The sequence below is a fragment of the Mesoplodon mirus genome, assembly GCF_964341445.2.
Source record: "Mesoplodon mirus genome assembly, chromosome: 6".
In the NCBI taxonomy this organism is placed as follows: domain Eukaryota; kingdom Metazoa; phylum Chordata; class Mammalia; order Artiodactyla; family Ziphiidae; genus Mesoplodon; species Mesoplodon mirus.
This window is the reverse complement of record NC_138982.1, coordinates 63,409,547-63,420,592: the sequence shown is the minus strand read 5'-3', so window position 1 is coordinate 63,420,592 and position 11,046 is coordinate 63,409,547. Positions and strand designations below refer to the sequence as shown.

At 31.4% G+C, this 11,046-nt stretch overlaps 1 protein-coding gene across 1 annotated transcript in view; it reads right to left on the bottom strand.

The window, feature by feature from the left end:
* Positions 1 to 1,028: 1,028 nt before the first annotated feature.
* BCHE (butyrylcholinesterase) overlaps positions 1,029 to 11,046 on the bottom strand; it is a gene marked incomplete at its 5' end in the record, with an annotated part of 75,222 nt that continues 65,204 nt past the window's right edge. Inside the window, 2 exons of the mRNA XM_082625265.1 lie at positions 1,029 to 1,631; positions 7,936 to 8,102. Of these exons, the coding sequence (XP_082481391.1) occupies positions 1,507 to 1,631; positions 7,936 to 8,102 (292 nt within the window). The 3' untranslated portion in view covers positions 1,029 to 1,506. The remainder of the gene's footprint in view (positions 1,632 to 7,935; positions 8,103 to 11,046) is intronic.

Genomic DNA, 11,046 nt, shown 5'->3' with positions numbered 1-11,046 from the left:
AAGAGGGTTCTACATAAAAAGGAGGCTCAAGTGATTCAGAAAACATAATAGATCCTACAAGAATGGTACCTGAAATGAAGATGGTGGTGTAGAATGGAAAGCCAGATAATTTGTCTATCCTTTGTGTGATTTTTTTCTTCATCTCAGGATGAGGGAATAAATATAAAGCGAAATGTCCATTTACAGCAGCACTGAAATGAACTAACTTGGCTTGTATAACAGCTCTTTTTAATCAGCTGAATTTTATAAAATGCCATGATCTTTGAGTGACAATATGATGAGGATGGCAGACCTATATTGGATCTAACTATAGACATACTTATGACCAATGAATAATGAGACTGCATTAACCAACAATCTACAGACCAATAGACTCACTTTATCCTATCCTGAGTGCTAGTTTTCAATGCTTAATTAGCATAATCAACAGTATTGCCCTTTCCTGGGATTTAAAATCCCCTGACTTCTCCCCTTTAGTGAAAGACAATGAATTTATTCATGGGATGTGTTCTCTTGCCATTCAAGTTAGCAAATGCAACTTTGTAATTTTTTAAATTATTAAAACAATATAGTTTGCAGAAAGTGTAATCATTTCTTTTTTGGAATTGAAAAATTTCTCTACTAAAATCCTGACATTTCTGGGTCTGGCCAAGGGTTCCCTTATTCCAGATGGTACATGACTTCTGAAATTGTTCATTTAGACTTCTGCTTATCCACATTTTTAAATTTTTGAGTTACCAGAAGAGTAATTTACATGTGGGTATGTTTGAGGAGAGTTGGAGAGTGGGGAGGTGAGGAAAAAAAGAGTTGAAAGAATGAGGAATATAATTTGAGGACTCCAAGCTTACATATTTTTAAAAATACAAAATATAAATAATTATATTCTTTTACATTTTGTCTCTTGGTAGTAACATTTTGTTTCTATCATAAGGTGTTTCCAAGGGACTAAGTCTGTTATTTTAAGATTTTTTAAAATAAATAAATTATCTTGCCTTTATATAAAAAAATCAAAGCAGCCAATTATTTTCTGTTTGCTTTAATATATCATATTAACATTAAATGCATAAATTAATTAAAGGAAGTAATATTGTAAATTATAGTATCTAATGTTTCAAGACCTTATCCATTTTTAAAAGATACCTTTTATGAGTAGTAATAAAAATAAAGTTGAGACTGGAAAAAGAACACAGATGCTTCTTAGGGAAAAAAAATCTTAAAGTTATTCAGGAAAGAGAGAGTTTGAAGCTGCAAATTGTTTTAATATGCATATAATTAATTGTGAAACTTTATAATTAATGTTAAATTTAATTAAACTTGTTCTAGCCATTTGGGTTTTGAAATGCTAGGTACAATACTAAGTGAAAGATGTGAGAAATCAATACTATTCTTCTGGCATTTTTGTTTCAGCTATATAATAGCTTTCTTACCAGGTGTGTAAGAGAGACGCAGATACTTTTGCCTTGATCTACAGGAAGAAGAATGTTCTATAAAGGGTAAATCTATTAATTAGAGACCTGCACAGCTTTCTTTCCTGCTAGTGTAGTCATTAAATTGATTTTTCCAGTCCATCATGTAATTGTTCCACCGATGGAATCCTGCTTTCCATTCTCGTTCTGCTTCATCAATATTTCCTGTAAAACATGGAATGAGCTGTATTAATCTAAATTTTAATCTTTGTTTACGTTCATTGAAAAATAATTTTGATTTCAGATGCCGTTTTCTCCAAGTACACTGTACAGCGAAGTTTTTTTGTTTGTTTGTTTGTTTGTTTGTTTTTGTGATACGTGAGCCTCTCCCGTTGTGGAGCACAGGCTCCAGATGCGCAGGCTCAGCGGCCGTGGCTCACGGGTCCAGCTGCTCTGCGGCATATGGGATCTTCCCGGACCGGGGCACAAACCTGTGTCCCCTGCATCGGCAGGCAGACTCTCAACCACTGCACTACCAGGGAAGCTTACAGTGATGTTTTATTCATTATTTATTATCAACTTCTCTCACTACCTGAAAAGATTTCAATATATATGTAAAAAATATATATAACATAAATGCAAAAAAATCAGTTCATGTACTATGTCAAATTATGTTACATTACATATATTTGCTTTAGTTTCTGAGAAGATGTATAAATATTATTCTTCTCTTGACTCTCCTAGGCATCGCAAAAATCTAATTTAATGCATCTCATTTACATATATAATTATATAGTGGAGTATTATTTCTGATAAAAAATGTCTATATATGAATATTTATTAATGCATAAGGAGAACTTTGTAATTGGCATTCTGTATAGATTCTACACTCATCATATATCAATATATATATATATATATATATTTATTTTTTTTTTATCAATATATTTTTATTCCAAACAATGTCTGGTCATTGAAAGCAACTTACTGAAACTATTGTACTATATGATAGAAGTTTATTAATTGCTTTGCAAATTAGAAGGATGATTAAGAAAATCTTCAGCAATTTGCAAAGTATATGTATGTGTCAGGGGAAAGGAGTTTTTATACCAGAAATAATATAAGGCAATGAATTGAAAAGGGTTTATGTACTAGAAAAACCTTGAAATCTTGATTTATTTGAAAGTGTATTATATTAAAGAATAAAGTTTGTGAACAATAGAAACTCTTAAATTACAAACTCTTAAAACCATATATTTATGTTCCTAATATAAATTGATATAATAAAGCTAGAAGATAGTTTATTTAAATCTATAGGTATTTTATACATTTGTAGTTCTTTCACTTTTTAAACTTTTAGGATGCTGAGCTATAGTCATTGAATTAAAGACAAAATTTTAAGTGATTTCAACTATTGTGAAAATAAGAACTGACAATTTTTTAATGTATACTTTTCAGTTAGGAATTTTCTAAAATGATAACTTTGTAGGATGTTAATTTGGAGAAGAAAATTCATGTGATCGCATACTACATTATAAAGTATATGAAAAACTGCCTTAACTCATGTTATCACAATGGAGCACATTCAGTGATTTGTTTTTAATTTATACAAAAATCAAAATATTTAAAACATTTGTACAGCCATTAAGAGATCCCCTGTAATTTAAGATATATTTAGGTCTCAAATGTTCACAATGCTTGGACATTAGATAAATATTTAAGAATTTATACAAAAATGTCCTAGTTTTATGTAAAATGCCTTTTAAAAGTCAATGGCTATAATTTTTTGTGAATAAAAGAATTTTTCTAAAGAGTCAAAACTATTAAATGTGGAAGAAAGATGATAAATATCATACCAAATGATCCACTTTTATGTTCTTTTTTTATGATAATTAAATGCTTTTTTAAATGTTAGTTACACAAAATAAGGACTCAATTCTGAAAAAAACAAAATTTTTAATATAACAAATAAATGACTGGTAATTTAGCATTTAGACCATGAATTTGAATATTTAGAGAAAAGATCTTATATCTGATTTTCATTTCCTCTTCATGGAATGATACCAAATCCATTGATTCATATAAATATAAATTTATTTCCTTATGTGTCATAATCAAATATCTATACAATTTAGTTATTAAAATAGTTTACTTTTTAGTGCACAAATGCTCTGTAAACCTGAGTACATTTTTACTTTAGAAGTACTGGACGTTGATTGAGACAATAAAGTTCAAAACATTTAATTATTTTCTAACAGTATCCAAAGGAACTGAATAAACCATAAAAAAAGACAATAAAAAACCTGAGTCTTTTGTCATAAGTCAAAATCAAAATTAGAAGTTTTTCTCCTCCCCCTCCTTCTTTTCTTTCTCCAAAACTGGAACACTACTTAAGTGGCTATAGATTTGTCATCATTGGTTAGATGTAGATCTATTTGTTTTGCTGTTAACAGGGTGCTGCAGTGTGAAATAAAGAAAAGAATAACAGTATAGGCTTTGGAGTGACATGGGTTGAAATTCCAGCTTGATCAATTATGATATTAGTGACATAAAAAAAAATTCTTAACTTTTCAAATTAGTTTTCCAAATGTAAATGGAGTTGGTAATCCCTATTTTGCAGTGTTGCCATGAAGGATAAATGAGATGGTGTTTACATTGTGAAATCAAGCTATATGCATCTATGGGGAGATCTGGAAATGAAATTACTGCCTTTGTTATAAAAATGTATTCCAAACTTTGCTCTTTATTGATTCAGTGCACAACTAGATCAATACCAGCAGTTCATAAACATATTAACACAACTTTTTCAGGACTTCTGTGACCTTTGTTTTGTCCACATTGTGTCTCATTTGGTGGAAAATTAGTCTCTCTTCCCTACAAAAAGAGGGATAATAATGAAACTGTTTTTTTGTCTTGTCAATTAAAAAAGGGTGAGCAATATTTCACCAGAGCTGAGTATATTTAGCCAAGTCTGAGGAGTTAGAACAGAACATAAGAGAGGTGAGTCAACCCCAAATAGTTATTGGAGATGAAGTTAGAAGACATTACATTGTGGTGCCGAACATTTTGATAAAAAAATAACATATATCCTGTACTTTAAGAGTTCATTAAAAATATCTTCTGTCCTCTTTACTTGTTTATTTTCCTGTTTGTCAACCAATTATTAAAATTGCAAAGGAATTCATAATTATTTATGGAGTAGATCACAAACTTACTAGTTGTCCTTTTATAACTTGGGGTGTATGGTGAGACAGTAGAGTGAACTATGATAAACTCAGGCTGGGCTTTCTGAAGACTTCATGTACTTTTACAGTGAAACAAATAGATCATTTAATTTGATTATCAAGTTACCCAAAGCTTTTGTTTATTTGTTCATTTTGTTTTGCTTTTAACAAAGAATGGAAAATTCAAATATGAAATCAGCAAAACTAGCTTGATTTTTTTTCTTCAAACCACCTTTGCACTATCTCATTTTTGTTTGCCATTCTTGCTAAATGATTAGCAAATAGCAGTATATGAGGGTCCAAAGTGACCAATCCAATCAGCTCTTAAATTTATATGTGGTCTTCTTTTGTTGTAGCAAGCAACAACTAAAGAACACTTTGGTTCGTGATTTATTCAACACTTTGATTCATGATGTATTCAAAGGTCAAAGGAGGAACCACTGGATCTGATACTTTTTTTTTACTGGGAAGATGTGAAGGTTAAATATTTTTTCCTTTAAATAAATTTACTTTCTCAATTTTAATGAAAAATATTGACATTTTATTGACATTGAATGCCTCATTTCTCTACTTCCTTTTCTTTTTTCAAATGATTATGAGATATTGTGGAGTTATATTCTTAGTGAAAAATCTGAATTTGATAACAGTTGAAACAAATATTGTATTTTATTTCTTGCAGATATATGCAATAATAGCCTAGGTGTGTGCTGAAATATAGTCTGAAAGTTAAGTGCTAGAATTTGTGTGTTTAAACAAGTCTTAAGGATCATTTTATTTGAGAATGTTTATTGCTCAGATGTAAATAAACAACTGCTCAAATGGTACTTATAAGGTCTATTGGGCTTCCATCGTGAGTGAGGTAAACATTTCTTTTAAGAAATCCAGTCTCTAGTTATTTTTTGAAATTTTCCTTTACTTGTAAAGTTATCTTTTTTTTAAAAAAAGTGATATTTCCATAAAAACTTCAGCCAAGTTCATCTGAATAACTCCAATTTTCAGAACATTGAAAATTAAAATGTTTGAAGTTTTGTGACTTGAAAAATATAAGGTATGGTAAGAACTTTTTTTTTTTTTTTTTTTTTTTTTTGCCATACACGGGCCTCTCATTGTTGTGGCCTCTCCTGGTGCGAAGCACAGGCTCCGGATGCACAGGCTCAGCAGCCATGGCTCATGGGCCCAGCTGCTCCGCGGCATGTGGGATCTTCCCGGACTGGGGCACGAACCTGTGTCCCCTGCATCGGCAGGCAGACTCTCAACCACTGCACCACCAGGGAAGCCCAGAACATATTTTCTTAATCTTTTAGTCCCTTTATATCATTTGTTTATAAAACCTAAAAACATGGCATTTCAAACTGGTTCTGTTTAAATGTAAACATTTTTATTATTAATGAATACATTGTTGATGTTATAACAATTATATCATGCATTTACTTTAAATTTTATTAAATATATTTCATATAACTCCTTTGGGGGAATTATCTGAAAATATAGTGCTAAAATATGAAATTATGTTTTCAAGACACACTGGAAGTATCCCGGAGCAAGGTATGGTATTTCCATACAGCTCAGTGTTGCTTACACTAGAAAGTTGTTCAGCCTTGTGTAGGATGGAGCAGAATCTAGCCAAAAATTTAGGAGTTTGTTTATTCAACCTGCTTTATAGTAGTTGAGTATTTAGAGATAGAGATTTTGAAGTACATTTTCAAAAATTGCTGATATTGAAATTTTATTTTACCAACAAATACATCACAGTAGACCATATTTGCTTGAAGAAGAATGACTCAGTTTGGTTTATAATAAATTAGTCATTTAAAATTTGCCCTTACCCCACCTTATTTCCCTTCAAATTATGACCCTTTCATTTAAAAATATTTTAAGTAACGATTGAGAATATGTAGTCTGTGATTTGTTAAATGGTACCTCTTCTGGTCTCTAGGCAGATTAGATGCATTACCTCATTGCTATTCACACCCAGAGGACACAAGGGCAGCACTGTAGTTCTGCCAAGGGATGCAGAATCCCATCTCTGATATATATTGTGCCACAGAGCATTTAATGATACACAGAGAACTGGTCTATCAGTAATGTTTCCCAAACAGATGAGTCCATAATTATAATTTTGGTGAGTAAAATCTGAGAATCAAAAGGCATATTAAACAATCCAATACAACTCTGAGATGTCCATATTTGCCTGAAACTAACCCCTAACTGCTCTAAAGAAGAAACTAAAAACATCTACTGTATTGTGATATCTAGTATGTAGCCTGAAAATTGTGGAATGTTCTGATGAACAGAATGGTAAAGTATAAAGGAAGTAGTTAGCAATGTGTCTGGTGATTGAAAGTCAGTTACTTTTATTGAAAATAGACCTGAGGAGCCACATCAGTTATAAATAGCTGACATAAAAAAAAAAAGGCATTGAATTGTATATGTATGTCATTTTTCTCACAGAAAATGTGATCATTCATGTTGGTCATTCAAGTTTAGCCAAATATCTTCTTTCCAATGAATTCTGAAATAGTAGGATAATCTGAACAATTTTCCTAGTATTTCCTTATACAAATCTAAGTAATCACTTCCTGAAGAGTAGTTAACCAAATTACTACTTTTTTATTGTATTATATAATGTATGTAGGTGGTCTTAAATATCTCCAAGCTTAGAATATTTAGAAATATTTGGATTGTGTTTTTAAATACGTAAATTTTAGAGATTTTTCCCCCTTAGAAATCAAGGGTTCTACTATTTATCACTATTTTTTTCTTATGAGTTATCTATTCTATACATATTAGTGTATATATGTCAATCCCAGCCTCCCAATTCATCCCACCACTACCACCACCCCTGCCACTTTCCCCCCATACGTTTGTTCTCTACATCTGTATCACTAAATTTGTTTTGCCTCTTTTTGAGTATAAATATATAAAATAAACAATTATACATTGTTTATTTTATACATTTATTTTTTTCATTTATCCATTAGTTAATTCCACAACCATTGGCTGAATAGTGAGAGTGCCCAATTTTAGTTCCACTGCTAGGTTTCATGTTCCTCTAGGGAAACATTCCTAGTTTTGCTTTCTTTATTTAACAGCTAAGGTGCTGCTTACATAGTAAGCCCTCAAAACATATCTAAACTCGATGGAAGAAGGTTGTTAAAATAATGTACACATTGGAATCAATTAATTGTAAAGTCACAGATGAACATTATCACTGTGTCATGAATAGTCTACCTTTTCCCCCTTTTACATAATCCATAGCGAATTATTTAACCAAATACTAAAACAAAACAAAAAATCACACACACCTGTCATTTCCAAGACTTTGGGAAAAAATAGTGTCCAGAATCGGCATTGTTGAGCACGTAGTTTAGTGTATACTCTCGGTGACTCTGTATTCAAGGTTAAATACTTTTGTTCATTGCTTTTGAAGACAGGCCATCTTGTACTATTGTTTTGGGTCCCATTTGGATTTCTAAAAAAATTAAAGATAGGTATTATAGTTCTACTGAAATCAATTATATATATATATATATATAGTTCTCAAAAACCAATAAGAGCTTTTAAAAAGTCAGAAAAATTGTGGATTTGTTTGATGATGTCAAGCATAAATTAACTGGGTTGAATGTTTTCAGCACCTTGAAGCACTATGTTAGTTAAAATTGTAGGAATTAAAATTTAAAGAAGAACTTATTACACACATTTCTGCTTAACATATAGGGAGAAAAATATATTCTATTCTAGAGTGCTTATATTTTCTTCACACTTAAACATGTGTTTAAATTTGGGACTGATTACACATTTCCTTAGTATGTAATAACCTCGTTACCCTAGGGAACTGCCCTCAGTCTCATTATTAAGTTGATCTTACATTCTTATAGATCTGTTCACTGATTAAAAATCTTTCAATAATTCCCCAGTGAGTTAGTTCAATAAAGGTTAGTGAACATGCTGCCACTCACATTTCCAAACTTACTTTCAGGTATTCTCTTCTTGCGCCAACCAACATGAGTTAGGGACAGTTCCTTAGTGATTCCCTCCTCTATTTTACCTCCTGTCTTTGCCTAGCTATTACTTGTGCTTGGAATTCCTTCATTTTCTAACATCAGGAGTCTAGAACCTTCAGATTCTCTTTTTGTGCTGGTGTTTCCCATATCTTTGTGATTTTTAAATCAGTAACACTTGGCTCTATTTTTCAGAAATTTATGATTTTGGGTTCTTTTGTACCTTGTAGGACTCAATAATATATTATTGCCTAGGTCACACAAACAGAAACTCAAAGAGTAAACATTCTGGAAGTGACTCTGTCTAGATAGTCACTGGTGATTCTAAAGATTTTTCTTTAATATATTTGTATGCTATTATTATGAGTCAGACCCTGCCTGGGCTCTAGAAAACCAAATAAATATGGAAAACATAGTTTCTCTCAGGGAATTTACAATCAAGGACATCCATGAAAACAAAGAACCAACAATATATGGTAGACTAAATCAAGCATAAACAAAGGGACAAAAAATTGTCAGAAGAGGGAATTACCTAAAGAAATGCAATTTTAGCTGAAGTAAGGAGAAAAAAATAAGGAACTGAACCAGAAAGAGAAGTTTGGAGTGCTAGAGAAAGGGAACAGAATTAACATAGTATAAATAATAAGTGTTCTCTTAGTTCAAATAACAATGAAAAAATAGTTTTCTTGGATTCTAAGATAGACGAGATCCTTTTAGAATTATAGCTTTAGGATATGTGTTATAGCAGTAAGATCTGACAGCCTAGGAAAATGGTTTAGACTTTAGCTTGTAGGCATTTACAATTCTTGAGGGATTCTTTGCTAGATGGTTTATTGTGTACATAACATTTTAGAAATATTGACCCAGATGTGGTATCTAGAATAATCAAGAAACATAGAAATTAGTCACAGATACTTGTATCATAAAAGTAAGACTAAAGTGATAGGGATAAGTAATTCATTCCTTTCTCTTAGATTCGTCTAACTTAAGCAGAGTCATATAAGAAAATCTCCAGTTGAACTTTTGTAAAAGTTTAGCACACAGAATTCTTCATCATTCAAATACCTTCTGTATATTATTAATGGATAAGAAGTTGGGAGTAGTGATAGCAGATACACATTTTTTTTTTTTTGTCCAAAAGCCTGTGAACCCCTAGAATTTGGAAAGCAAAGCAGGCATTCATCCAGCTTGGTTAACTAGAGGCAGATTTTGCCAACAAGAACTTGTGTTGAATAAGTACCATAAATTCCTAATTTATCACAGATGCACGAATATTCAACCATGATTCAGGGGCTGTAGAGATAAACAGCTTCTTGATGAACTAGTTGATTTTATGTAGGAGTTGGATGATTTAATAAGAATTTTTAATAACCAGAGCTATTCAAGCTAAGCCAATATCATAACAGGATTGAAACCTCTTGCTTTAGGGTATTATTTGAAAGAGGTCAGGAAGGAAATTTATCCAGATCACAGATGGCACACTTGTCTAGGTGAATTATGTAGTCTTTTTCTTTTCTTTTAAAGCTTTAGAAAAGAACAAGTACAGCTGCTGGAGGCTGGATATTAAACCAGGAGAACCATTGGTCTGATTCGGTACAGTAATTCTTATGTTCCTAAATTGCCCACTTTCCTTCTAATTCCATTCTAATTAACTTATGGCACTATTTTAACTGCACATTTATTTCTGGCTTCTGCAAATGGTGACTTAAACAGAGTTGACTTGTACTTGAGTTCAAGAGTGAAACACTCATGGCACTGCCAGTGTTCATTTAACAAACTTTGTTCTATGAAATAACTCATGACATTCCAAATTGTAATTCAGAGATAATAAAATTCCTTTGCCTATGGATGCAGATATAGTTTTCAAAAAGTGATTGAAATAGCTCTTGAAGTGATGAAGCATTTTACTCTATAATTGAAGAAACCTCCAAAGACTCTAAAACTTAAGCAGAGACATAATTCTCTTCCTATTTGTATCAATTAAACACTTTGTGAAATACAGTAGTATAATTCCCACATACAGAATTCTGAAACACTATATAATTTTAATTCCAAAATCATAAGATAAATTTAAACATCTTGACTTTATTATTTTTCAAAAATATTTTCTATTCTGGTTATAAAATAAAGACCTCAAAGTGATAATACTTAACACTTTCCATGAGATAAAGAAATCTCTTCTCTTTTTGTTACCAGGTTCTTTTCCCAATTTGTGGTATACAAAAGTGGTCTAATGGTCATTCATTTCACTTTTCCTCTGATGTAGGATAGAATAAAATTAAGACATGGCTTATTTAACTAAAAAAGCAGAGTACCTTTCAAACTGTATTACAGGAAATTATCTGCTTGTCATTGGTATTTGAGCACAGATTTGATCATTCATTTTATGAAGAAATTCTTTAAAAAGACATTAAT